The sequence below is a fragment of the Alosa sapidissima genome, chromosome 16 (genome assembly GCF_018492685.1).
Source record: "Alosa sapidissima isolate fAloSap1 chromosome 16, fAloSap1.pri, whole genome shotgun sequence".
Classification (NCBI taxonomy): Eukaryota; Metazoa; Chordata; class Actinopteri; order Clupeiformes; family Clupeidae; genus Alosa; species Alosa sapidissima.
The window spans coordinates 16,574,224-16,586,282 of record NC_055972.1 but is presented as its reverse complement, the minus strand read 5'-3'; the positions used below and the strand labels follow the sequence as shown (position 1 = coordinate 16,586,282).

At 47.3% G+C, this 12,059-nt stretch overlaps 1 protein-coding gene across 6 annotated transcripts in view; it reads right to left on the bottom strand.

The window, feature by feature from the left end:
* The window catches only part of tacc2 (transforming, acidic coiled-coil containing protein 2), a 72,087-nt gene extending 60,028 nt beyond the window's left edge, over nucleotides 1–12,059 (bottom strand). The window contains exons 1-3 of one of the 6 annotated variants that reach the window (XM_042065960.1): nucleotides 11,997–12,059; nucleotides 3,197–3,348; nucleotides 900–971 (exon numbers count right to left, since the gene is read on the bottom strand). In XM_042065960.1, coding sequence (XP_041921894.1) covers nucleotides 900–971; nucleotides 3,197–3,229 — 105 coding nt within the window. In that variant the 5' untranslated portion in view covers nucleotides 3,230–3,348; nucleotides 11,997–12,059. Of the gene's footprint in view, nucleotides 1–899; nucleotides 972–3,196; nucleotides 3,349–6,520; nucleotides 6,646–7,112; nucleotides 7,519–7,969; nucleotides 8,157–10,458; nucleotides 10,516–11,996 lie in introns of those variants that run through there. The other 5 variants (XM_042065962.1, XM_042065957.1, XM_042065959.1 and 2 more) reach the window with 5 other exon arrangements.

The window sequence follows — 12,059 nt, the reverse complement described above, 5'->3', positions numbered from 1 at the left end:
GCAAACTCTTTCCAAACAACTGCAGACATTGGCCCCTCCTACTTTTCTCTCTCCCTGACGATTCCCCCTCCCCTTTCCTCCTCGTCTCTCTCTCTCTCTCTCTCTCTCTCTCTCTCTCTCTCTCTCTCTCTCTCTCTCTCTCTCTCTCTCTATTTCTCTACTGTATTCCTGCTGAGGGACTGAGGGCTGCACTTTATCAGTCCCACTGCAGGTGAATGTTGGGAGGCTGGGGAAATGGACTAAAGGTTAGGATCTGAGTGCCCCCACCCCCTGGAGGGATCACATTTCAGTCATTCTGTGGTTACTGTCGTGACCTACACACACACACACACACCAGAGCAAGCAGATATGCATGCATGCAGTAGCCACACACACGTACAAAGCTTTTAGGAACACACACACAGAGACTTGTCTGTACACCTCCCCCACTCAGACCTCTTTTCAAATTGCTCCCCTGGCCCGTAATTAGAGGGGGCCCTAATAACTGTCTGCACCCACCCCTTTAAGACCAACACACACACACACACACACACACACACACACACACACACACACACACACACACACACCTCTCCTCCGTCCAACCCCCACAGTCTGGGTGATTTTAAGCCTTGGGGACAATAACATACATCTGTCTCTGTGTTCGCACTTGCTTACAAATGAGCTCAGAGTTCTGGCAGTGTTGTGACAATTGTTGCTATTTGTAACTTTTCCGCTCACTGTTCTTCAGTGACTTGCATATCGTGTGTGCATTTTTGGCCCATGACAGTTATAGAAACTCAAAAAGTTCAAAAAGCATGTCATTACACACATGCAGTCACACACACACACACACACACACACACACACACACACACAGAGCACCACACAGTGCACAACCAAGCGTGGCCAATCACTACCTGATGTGGAGGCTCAGAATGGTCAGTGTGAGGAGGGAAGAGCACCACGTTGTCAGAAGCGCCCTCTTGTGGCTGAGAGAGGGAGGTGCACAGAGAGAGAAACACACATCGCCCATCATCATATGCTGTGGATGAGCTCCGCGGAGAGAGACATGAGACATCATGACCATACGGCACCGGAGCTTTGAGTCATGCCATGCCACAAATGGTCAGTGATGTGTTGGGCTTGGAGCAAGACCAAGTGCACTCAAATTCACAATCAGAGTTAGAGTGAGAGAGAGAAAAAAAGAGAAAGAGAGAGGCAGCGGAACGCACCACAAGCTCAGCTAGAGAAAAAAATAAGGAATGTTTACATTGATCCTATTAAGATAATCCCTGAATTCCAGTCTTTCTGGGCGGCCAAGCCTCATTAGAGGGATATACTGTGCAGCAAAACTAAGCACAGTTAATTATCTAGAAGCTTGGGTTAAGAGTAGTGGCATGGCTGTGATTACAGGTACTAGTGTAGAAATGGCATGTGACACATCAACAAAAGGGCAGAGGGGCCTGGACACATTCCCCTTGATATTGGGCATTATTTTTTTATGGAGAGTAGCCCTATGTTAATCATCAGAAAGAAAATGATCATGATCATCCAACCAGAACCCATGGAACCGGCTATGTGGTTGCTCATCAACATTTTTAAAAACATGTATCAACACCTTCAGATTACACTGTAATCACATTACATTGTACATATTATCAGAAACAAAACCAGTGGAAAAGTCTTAATGTCAATTTTCATTACAACATATGCCTGAATTCTCACGAATATATCAGAATAATTAAAGCTGTACTAAGCACTAAGCGTTACATACATCTCTGCTGATGATTCGTCACAGACACAGTCTCAGAGTGTTTTTAGAGACTTTACCCACCCATGCAGTGGCTCATTCTAAGCCTTTTGTATGCAAACTGTTTTACTGGCTGGCACAAGGCTAAAACGTCATATGGGGAAATCATAACACACGTACAACAAGCATCTTTAACTGGCAAAGTGATGCAGTCTGAACATCTGACTTCTAACTTCTGGATCATGTTAACAATGAGTAAATGATTTGACATCTTCTACAACTCTAACATTCTGTTAACTGCTACCTATAAAGAGATTCTGGGACAGAATGAGCAGAATGATGCCAAGGTAGTAAGCTGCAACTGAACATTTCAGCTATACAACATAAATTGGTTTATTATTAATTTCTCTATATTTCAAGCCTTCCCTTCTATACAAACTTATCTAACTTAGCATGTGTGTGTCGACTTTGGCGTGCATTTACTAAACTAACTACAGCAATACTGAAGTCATGAGCATCCATTCAGTGTTACATTTGAAGAGCTCTTCTCCAAAACACTATAAATTCATTTTTTTTTTTTAAACATTAAGCCATGTTATTAAATAGTGTATTTCAGCTAATATCATTATGCATTAAAATGTTATTAAAATGTTAAAAAATGTAAATGTTTTAATGCATTTCAATGTATTAAAATGATGGGTATGTTTTGGAAAAGAGCTCTTCCTTTGATTGTTTTTCCCCTGAGAAGAAGCTATATTTGGACACATTTGGACGTGCTTTGATTAGAGGGGTGAATAAGATTGTTTTCGCCTTCACACAAAAAATGCATTCTGGCAAATATTCAGTGTTAATGGCAACTCTCAAAGCCTTGGATGCCAAACAAACAAACAAACGAGCGCCTGCATGAAATAACAGCCACAGTTAGCCACAAAGCCTTCAGAAGGGCAACAGCAGCTCCCAGCCTTCTTTCCAACAGAGCTTCAGTGTTTCACATGTCTCTGTGACACTGCACAAGCTCCCCCCCCCAAAAAAAAAAACATGCCAGCACCTGCACCAAGTCATTGCTGCAGTTAACCACAAAGCCTTTAAAAGAGCAACACAGCCTGGCAGCGCCACAGCACAGCACAGCACAGCACAGCACAGCGCACCACCCTAGTTCCTCACATGCCTCCCCCTGCGGCAGTGCACGTGCAGGGCTTCTCAAGGGCAGCACGACACCAGCGCCGGCACACCGCACCAGGGTGGGAAGGTAAACACCACACTGCAGCAGTTGCAATTCCCCAACGCATGGAGACTCTCAAGCCAGCACAGCGACCGCTCGAGTCCACACAAGAGAGGCAAAGCGCAAAGGGTTATAACCGCTGACATTAGTGCCAAGTATCAGCATACAGGTCAAGTTTAGCCGGTTCCCTTGTGGGATTGCGATGCTGCAACTGCGCGGCACGGTAGGCTGTTGCCCCTTACCGGCACGTCCGGAGCGCTGGTCTCGTTGCCCATGGCGGAGCGGGAGTCACTGGGAAAGGAGACGCTGTCACAGAGCTGATCTCACATCAGTCCACGTCTGGAGGCCACACAGCAGCGGAAGAGTCAGGACCCACCGCTAGAACCAAAACCGTCTGGGTCCGACCAATGGTGAGGGAAAAACAGAGCCGCGTGAGCCAGAGCTGCAAGTGCACCAGGCAGCCAGTCGACAAGCTCTCACTCTCAAAGACTCGCCGGGCCCTTGCAAGTTATGCAAATGGTATGAGAGATGTGTGTCTCTATATCTGTGTGTGTGGTGTGTGTGTGTGTATGTGTGTGTGTGTGTCTGTCATGTGTTGAGATTAGAGGCCCATGATGTCAGAGCTTTCACCCAGAACAAAGTGCAAGGCTGCTCTCTCCTGGTAGGAGCCGAGAGTCCTGGGAACACTGGGAGCATTTGATCGCCTCCCACACGCAGATAAATGCTAATCAGGACCTTAGGGGAACTTGATACCAACCACTTGACAATCCAGATGAACAGGAACAGGAGTGGCACTCAAAATACACACGCTCAAGTTAACAGACAAACAAAGTAAGTTCAGACAGACTACACACCTTTGTGTTTTCTGCAAAGTTGAGGGAGAGGTAAACTCTAATCATATTTACATTCAGTCTTGCATTGTTTCACAAAGTTTTCCTAAAGTGGAACTCAATAAAATAGCCTTGAAATGTAGAAACGTTATATGAGCATTTTTAAGAGGAGCCATGACTTTAACTGTCTCACCAAACACAATAGCTCAGCTGCACTGGCAAACACTATAGATCCAGTTGGGTCTTTATATGGGAGTGGGTGGATAACGAGAAACACAGACTGATCTGGAGTCTGTATTGGCCTTTTCCATGAATCAACAGTGGGGCTTTAGCAAATTGCTCTCTTACAGATCAGGTATGTATGACTTTTAATCTTCTCAAGTATGAAATACCAGACATAAGCCTCTCCCTCTCTCTTGTCTCGAACACACACACACACACACACACACATTCACGAACACACCTACACACACACATACACATACACACACACACACACACACACACACACACACACACACACACACACACATTTTCACAATCAATTTTCAGAAGGATGAATGAGGACTACCCCAAAAACCAAACACAGCATGAAGAAATTGTACTTTCAAAAAAAGAGATTCAAGCTCAAATCTCACTGACAAACACATGGAGATCAGCTGTTACTGGCCAAGTCAAGTGGAGCTGACCCTAAATAAACGCTGCCAGTGGAAACTCCTGAGCAAAGGAAAAGAAGCACATTATCCAAACCCACAGAGCAGGAGAGCTGGGCGTTAAACGCTCCGCTTTGCGGGTTTCACATCTGGTGGGAGGGCTGTCAATGTGTATGATCATGTGAGCGAGTGATGAAAGAGAGGATTATTACACCCCAGACATCCACTTACAGTCCTCTCCCCTCTAACTGTAGAAACAACTGTATATTTTCTCCCTCTAAACGATTCTGTCTCTCCGAGTCCTTCAGTTTGTTTTGTCTTGGCTAGAGGGGAGAGGACTGTAAGTGGACACACTCTTAAAGACTAGTGTGCTCAATGTCCATTTTATCTGGGGTACACAATACACATGCAGTATAAGATAAGCATGCGACCTCCAGACTTCAGATCAGTGTGTCATTGTATTGTCGTCCGATTATACAACATGCCTCTAAGATTGCATACATGTCAGAAATTCACGGAATGTCAGGAATGTCTAATATCTTCTATAATCAATTATTCTAAGAAATCAGTCACCTCCTGACACTAAACTGTGAGACATCCAGTAAAACATACAGGAGTGAGCCGCAATTCTCAGGCCTGTCACTAACAGCGAAATACACATCCTAATTCTCCCAACAGCCGTCAGGTCTTTACCTGGCACTGATCTCTTTCCCCTCTATTTCTCTATCCCTTGTTCATCCCCCTTTCATTCCTCCACACAATCCGGCACCTCCTCCATCTCTCGCCTCTCGCCACTGATCCTCAGGCCATTAATCACCCTGTCTCCTCAGGTCCTCACATCCTCCAGGCGGCGAACAAAATGTGTGGGAAAACTGTTTACTCAAGAGCCTGTTCATCTTCTCTCGTACTGTGCACTCACACACACATAAACACACACACACACTCACACTCATCCACAAAACCCCAAACACTCATTGTATCCGTCTGCTCAGCACAGTCACAGGACTACTGGAACTGATGAGATAAGATACGCAGTGTGATAACGAGCAGCAGGGTTGAACAATTCGCACCACTCTTGACGTGTGTCACAATTCGTGTACAGGTGATTACAGCACCATGGGGAATAACCTACATGGACACTAAAGATTTCCCAGAATATTTTGAGGATCTTTCTACAATGCATTCCAAATCAGAGAAAATGTCCAGTGATGCACATGTTGTGTATCATTTGCCACTAAATATTGTATATTTCATATTGCATAATAATATGTTTGACTTAAAACTGTATTATAGTGAGACTAATTTCTGCATAGCCCAGCCCTGCTAGAGAAATATGTGCATTTTTGTCTTATTATAACATTTATCCTTTAATGCTGGAATTGCCTTTCTATCTGAGGTGCCCCAGTGAGATGCTCCTGTCTGGGGTAATCTGTTTAGGGAGATTGTGTGAGTGAGTGGGTGACCCAGTGCCCAGGGCTCCATTCCGGGAGTAATCCCAGTGGGCTAATCCTATTGGCATCCATCAGGTGCCAGATTGCGCTGTCTGTGAACAGGGCGGCGGCTCCGTCTGTGGACGCCAGCGCCATGGCTTGGCCTGGACTCAGATTAAAGCGTGAGGGACGACGAGTCCGACTACGCCCTCCTCCTCTCTGTCTCCCCCTGCTGTTGTCCTATCGGCCCTTCCATAATACACACACAGACACACACACACACACACAGACACACACACACACACAGAGACACAAACAGACACACACACACACACTCAGACTCACTCACACAGTCACACATAGGAAATAATTATAGGTCATTGGACACTTACTAAACACGGACCTGTCGGATATCTGCCAAGCTCTTCCAACAGAACACTTGCTCCAGCAGCTGACCACAGATGGACAGCACAGACCAAGGGCCATAAAAGCATCAGGAGTGCACACTAAAGCCCTATCATTTTCAGATCAATATTACAACAGCCATTTATTCCCACAAAATGGCATCAATACAGATCGTGAGAACAGTGAGTTTGAATAAAAATAACAAATAAATAAATAAGATGAAGTAGGTCTCGCTGAATCATACTCACAGCTTGCCACTGGGTAGGTCAGTCCTGTTCACTGGTGCAGACCCCCACCACCACAAGGATAGTGTGTGTGTGTGTGTGTGTGTGTGTGTGTGTGTGTGTGTGTGTGTGTGTGTGTGTGTGTGTGTGTGTGATCTCATGTGACTGGGCAAACTGCTGGGTAGGGGTGCAAGGTTTGTCAGGAAGCACTGACCTGAATATGAAACGCTTTATAAATAGACTCAACACTCCTCTCTCACACACACACACACACACACACACACACACACACACGGACACACAAATACTCACACTCTCCTCCCCCGTATCCCTGCGCTAGGATCAGTCAAAACTTATTTCCGTCTGTTCCTCCTGCAAGGTGGTGTCATGCGCTTGTGTTTCATATCAAAATAAAGCCTCACAGAATCTCCCAGTCCCCCCCACCACTGCTGACACATGGAAGATGACTCCAGACAGCAAAACACAACTCATGAAACAGCCTCCTCGCTAACTCGCTAGTCCAAAGGAGACACTTCTACCACCACACTCCACTTTTTTTTAACCACAAGTTTAACCACAGTAGCATACAAAGCAAAGCCCAGGTAAATGTGTTTACCTGTCGAGACTTAAGACTGAGATATCCCAGCAGGCCGTTTGTGAGAGTGGAGTGTGCAGCGACAGCTTGTCAGGCATGTGGGAGGGCTCCGTTCCGAGAATGGCAGGGGCTACCTTTTCCCCTTTTTTTACCTCCGTCAGCAGCGCAAGAGCTAGAACTGTAGTCATATGATGAGCAGACAATCGAGCCAGGCCCCTCTTTTCCCCTCCCCTCTGTTTCACTCACACACACACACACACACACACACACTCACACACACACACACACACACACACCTCACTCAGTCATAAAAAGCATTCCACTGAGGACCCTAGACATTTTTTAAAAGTCACCCAAACAAAGGAGGCTAATCCTCCTGCGTTGTTGCAGCCGGGGAGAGGAGCAGGATCCTCTGCCCTGCCAAACACCTCTCTCCCCAGGCACCACTGACCACAGCTTCACCCTCCAGTCCTGCATTAGGCAAGCTCTATTTTGAGTGACCGAACCGGCTCCCCACCACCACCACCACCACCCACCCACAAAGTTGCAAATATCAACAAGACACAAGGTAGTTGTTTACGAGTCGGTCAACGTCGCCAAGGGATTTGCGTCTTGTATGAATAATTCAAGCGTGTAAATAATTAATCCCATTGACGAGCTCGTAAGTATCTGTTGCCAGATGTTTTCTGGGTGAGAGGGTTGGTATTCTGGGTGAGACACCAGACGGTTAAACAAGCTTAAACTTGGATGCAGACAGAATCTCACCGCAGTCGCACTCAAAACTGATAAGCGATTGATCCGTCTCTTTCCACCGACACAAGCGTTTTTCTACACCTTTACAGAACTGCAGACACGAACACAAAGTGACAAACACTCACCCAGCTCTACAGAGGAAACACAGGGAGAGAGAGAGAAACCCGAGCCCTCAGGTTCACGTCTAGTGGCTGTCTGCACCTCAACAGAAGCTCTTAAATTATGGGTGGTGTGTTGTTGTTGTTGGGGGAAGCAACTGTTATGGGACTTGTCTTGTTGCCTGCGTTCCCGTCTTTGACAGAGGCAGAGAACACAGCAGCGCTATATCTGTTCCTAGTCCAGAGCTCGCCTAGCGAGGGTGGGGTGAGGCGGGGGTGCAGTGCGGTGGGGGGGGGGCTATTAAGATGGTGAGGAAGAGGTGAACAAGGCAGAGAGGGGAGAGTTGGAGGGGGTCTGAACTGGAGCGGTCAGTTGCGTCAGTGGCATGTCATGGGACAGGATGAGGTGATCAACTGGAGGGTGTTTTGATGGTGCTTGGAGGGGGGTGGGTGGTTGGCAGTGTGCGAGGGGGTTGTTTAGGGGGACACTCGCACGCTAATGGGCTGACAGACAGGGGCCTGGGCAACGCTGTAAACAAACAGCCGGACTTGGCAGGAGAGGCCGTGCTCTTCCTTGCGCTCTCGCGCTCGCTCCTCGAGTGTCCATCCCTGGCTCTGGGGGCCCGCAACATGACGCAGCAGCTCTCCATCACGCGGTCTGAACTCTCTTTCTCTTCCCTCTCTGTGTAATGCTCCCCCCTTCCTTCGCTCTCTTTCCTCCCTGCTCTTCCCTTCATACCTCTCTGGAGGGCATGTGCGATTGATATTGATGTTTGTGTTGTCTGAGCTTTTTCCACTCCTTTCATCCTTCTCAAAATCTCTTGGTCTTCCACAGTCTCTCGATGTTTTCCACTTTTGGCTCCCTTTTCCCTGTTTCCTCTCCCGTCACTGGTCTTATGCCCCTGGAGGGACTAGGAGATTGGACTTAATGTTCATATTGTCCAAAAATCTCCCCTCCAGCGCAAACTCCCTCTCCCTCTCTCCCTTCTCTCTCTCTCCCCCCCTTTTCTCTCTCTCTCTGTCTCGCTCTCCCTTTTCTTTCTCGCTCTCCCTTTTCTCTCTCTCTCTCTCTCTCCCTTTTCTCTCTCTCTCTGTCCCTCTCAGTTATAATTTTTTCTCTACACTCTCCACTGTCCACCATGCGCATGTGTGTCTATGCACCACCATGCGCATGTGTGTCTATGCACCTTCAACAGAGCACATAATGTCTTAATGTCTGAAGTACAGTAACAGCTTCAGCACTAACATGCATACAAACATGGTCATGGCAATGAGACAGGTAAAGAGGAAGGGAGACCTTTCACAGAGAGAATAAAGTTGAAGAACCGAGAGCAAGTGAAAGAATGAGAGAGGAAAGAGAGAGGGGCAAGAGTGATCACGTGCGAAATGCAGGAGACCCGTCAATAAAGGTACATACAGCAGTGCGGTAACAAACCCACTCAGCTTAAACTCAGCCTAAACTCAGCAGCAAAGATATTTCCCACACACAGCACAGCACATGATCTCCCCATCCTCATGCCTCACTGAGACTGCATGTGTTCGGCCCCTCATGACCACCGCCAGGACTACAAGACAAAACCCATCATGCCTGACCCCTTCACTGCATTCGACCGACGCAACCCCTTTCCCCCAGTAATTGCTGGGTAGCAGGCTCAGCGCCGGATGGCTGATTGCTAATGGCTGGAAACTATGCTACACCAGCATCCTCCCCCTTCCCAAATACTTACAGTACACAATACAGCAAGTACACAGAGTTTCACCAGTCTGCATACGCAAGTACAGTATGGTACTACAGCTCAACTGACAAGACATCAATACTACCAAGCGACATAACATCCCTCCTTATCATCATAAGACAACGATGCATATTTAAAGCCACTGATAGGAAGACTGACAATGCAGCTGAATACTGAACTGAACTGCTGAACTACTTTTTATCATGTAGCCTTCCACAGAGTACAGATGATTAAGGGGTGTTTGATGCTGCTGCTTCCACTGCCGTTTCTTCATCCTCCCCCATCACCCGGCTTCTCCCAGCCTCTCCTTCCGCCTCCCTCCCTCACTCCCTCCCTCCCTCCCTCCCTCTCTCCCACGGTCTTCATCCTATAGATTCTCTCCCTCCCCCCCTCTCTCTCTCTCCACCCTCCTCCGCTCAGCTTTGCATCCCTCTCTCTCTCTCTCCCCCGTGGCTTGCTGGATGGCAGAGGCAGTCCAAGATGCTCTGTCGCTCGCTGGCTCCTCCTGACGTCAGCTCTCCTCCTCCAGCACTGTTGCTGGCCCCTCTGTCGCTACGCTACCAGGAGCTGAATCTGCACAGCGACAGAATCGAGATCTCTCCATCTCTCTCTCTCTGTCCATCTCCCTCTGTGTCTCAGCTGAGTGGCATGTGACCAACTCCTCTCGCGTCTCCTCTCAGCCCCCCTTCTCCTGCCGAGCAGTGTGTGAGTGTGTGTATGTGTGTGTGTGTGTGTGTGTGTGTGTGTGTGAGTGAGTGAGCGAGCGGCTGCCGTGGTTACCTGGCTGCGCGCGACTCCGATGCAGCTCCCCATCCCGTATTCCATGTCCTCCTCGGGCGACTTGAGAGCGGCGCTACACGGCTGGCAGAAGTACTCTCTGCAGAATTGCATCGCCCCTACAACAGCGACGGCTGCATCGATGGCAGCAGCATGGCATCTCTGCGCTGGCCACGGCGAGTGTGAGAAAGCAAATGAAAGGCAGTGCGAGTGAGCCCTGTGTGTGTGTGTGTCTGCGCACTAGTCCGTGTATGTGTGCAACGCGTGCGTGTGTGTGTGAGAGAGTGTGTGTGGCCGGGTGACTAACAAGTCCAGTCCAGTCCACTGCAATGCCTAGGGTGAGCTGCTGACATACATGCTATAGTTCTGTTATATAAGGTACGGATTCCAGAAATAGACAAATTAGAGATGTGAAATAAATGTGACCTGAGCGGTCCGCTTGCATGCCTCTCCTGCATGCCTCTCCTGCATGCCTCTGCGCGCATCCGATCACTTTGATCAGCTGTGAGGCTCAGCGAAGCACCACGGCAACCAGGAGGAAAAAAAGCCCCTCTGTTATTAACGATTCACACATTCCGGAAAGACAGAGAGAGGATGGGAGAAAGAGAGTGTGTGTGTGTGTGTGTGTGTGTGTGTGTGTGTGTGTGTGTGTGTGTGTGTGTGTGTGTGTGAGAGAGAGAGAGAGAGAGAGAAAATAAGAGAGGAGGGAGGGAGAGAGAAAGAGAAAGAGAGAGGCAGAGAAGAGCGATCTAGAGGAGAGAGCATCTGTGTGTTTGAGCATGCCACCGCCACAGGCTCCAGAGGATGCTGATGATGCTACACTAAGCATCCGGCAAAATGGGCCACATTTCTGAAGGGGAAAACCCACTCAACCAAACTGGGGCAGGAAAAGACTATTCAGAGCATAAAAATAAATCTAAATTTACTTCTAAAGTTAGGTGGGAATTAAAGAAATATTTTCATTGAAGGACAAATCTTTTTGCCATGGTAAGCCTCTCAACTGCCTATTGGAACAACACACTAGATTAATCTGATAAAGTACAAGGGTTGCTACTAATCGGGTGAGTTTCTCGTAATTACATCTCAACCTCAGAAGTGTAATTAATTAAAAAGCTAGATTTCCATCCACACCGGCTTGACCGAGTTTCACCATACTAGCATTCATTCAAGCTCTGACCTGCATTGTGTCACTATTGTGGAGATTTAACCACATGATTAGGAAGACAAGCCAGAATGAAGTGGATAAGGCAGGGTGTGTAGAATGTTAGGCTAAGGTGGTAAATCCATTAACAGATCTATTACTTACACACCTATTTCATTGGCACTGAATACTTACTTACATTACAATAATTACTTCAACACACTTACCTCTACATCATTATTTTAAGCATGACAGTTCACAAAATTGTCTAACAAAGAATTTCTTACAATATGTTGTTGAAGATATCTTACCAGCATACACAAGCTACTGTATATTATATCCATATGTGAATAGGACTTTCATGGATGAAAACAGACTAAAACAAATGAGATTGACTTACCGAATACAAAACCATCTTCTTGACTATGGGCAAAACAGATGGACATCACTGTTCTTAACCCAA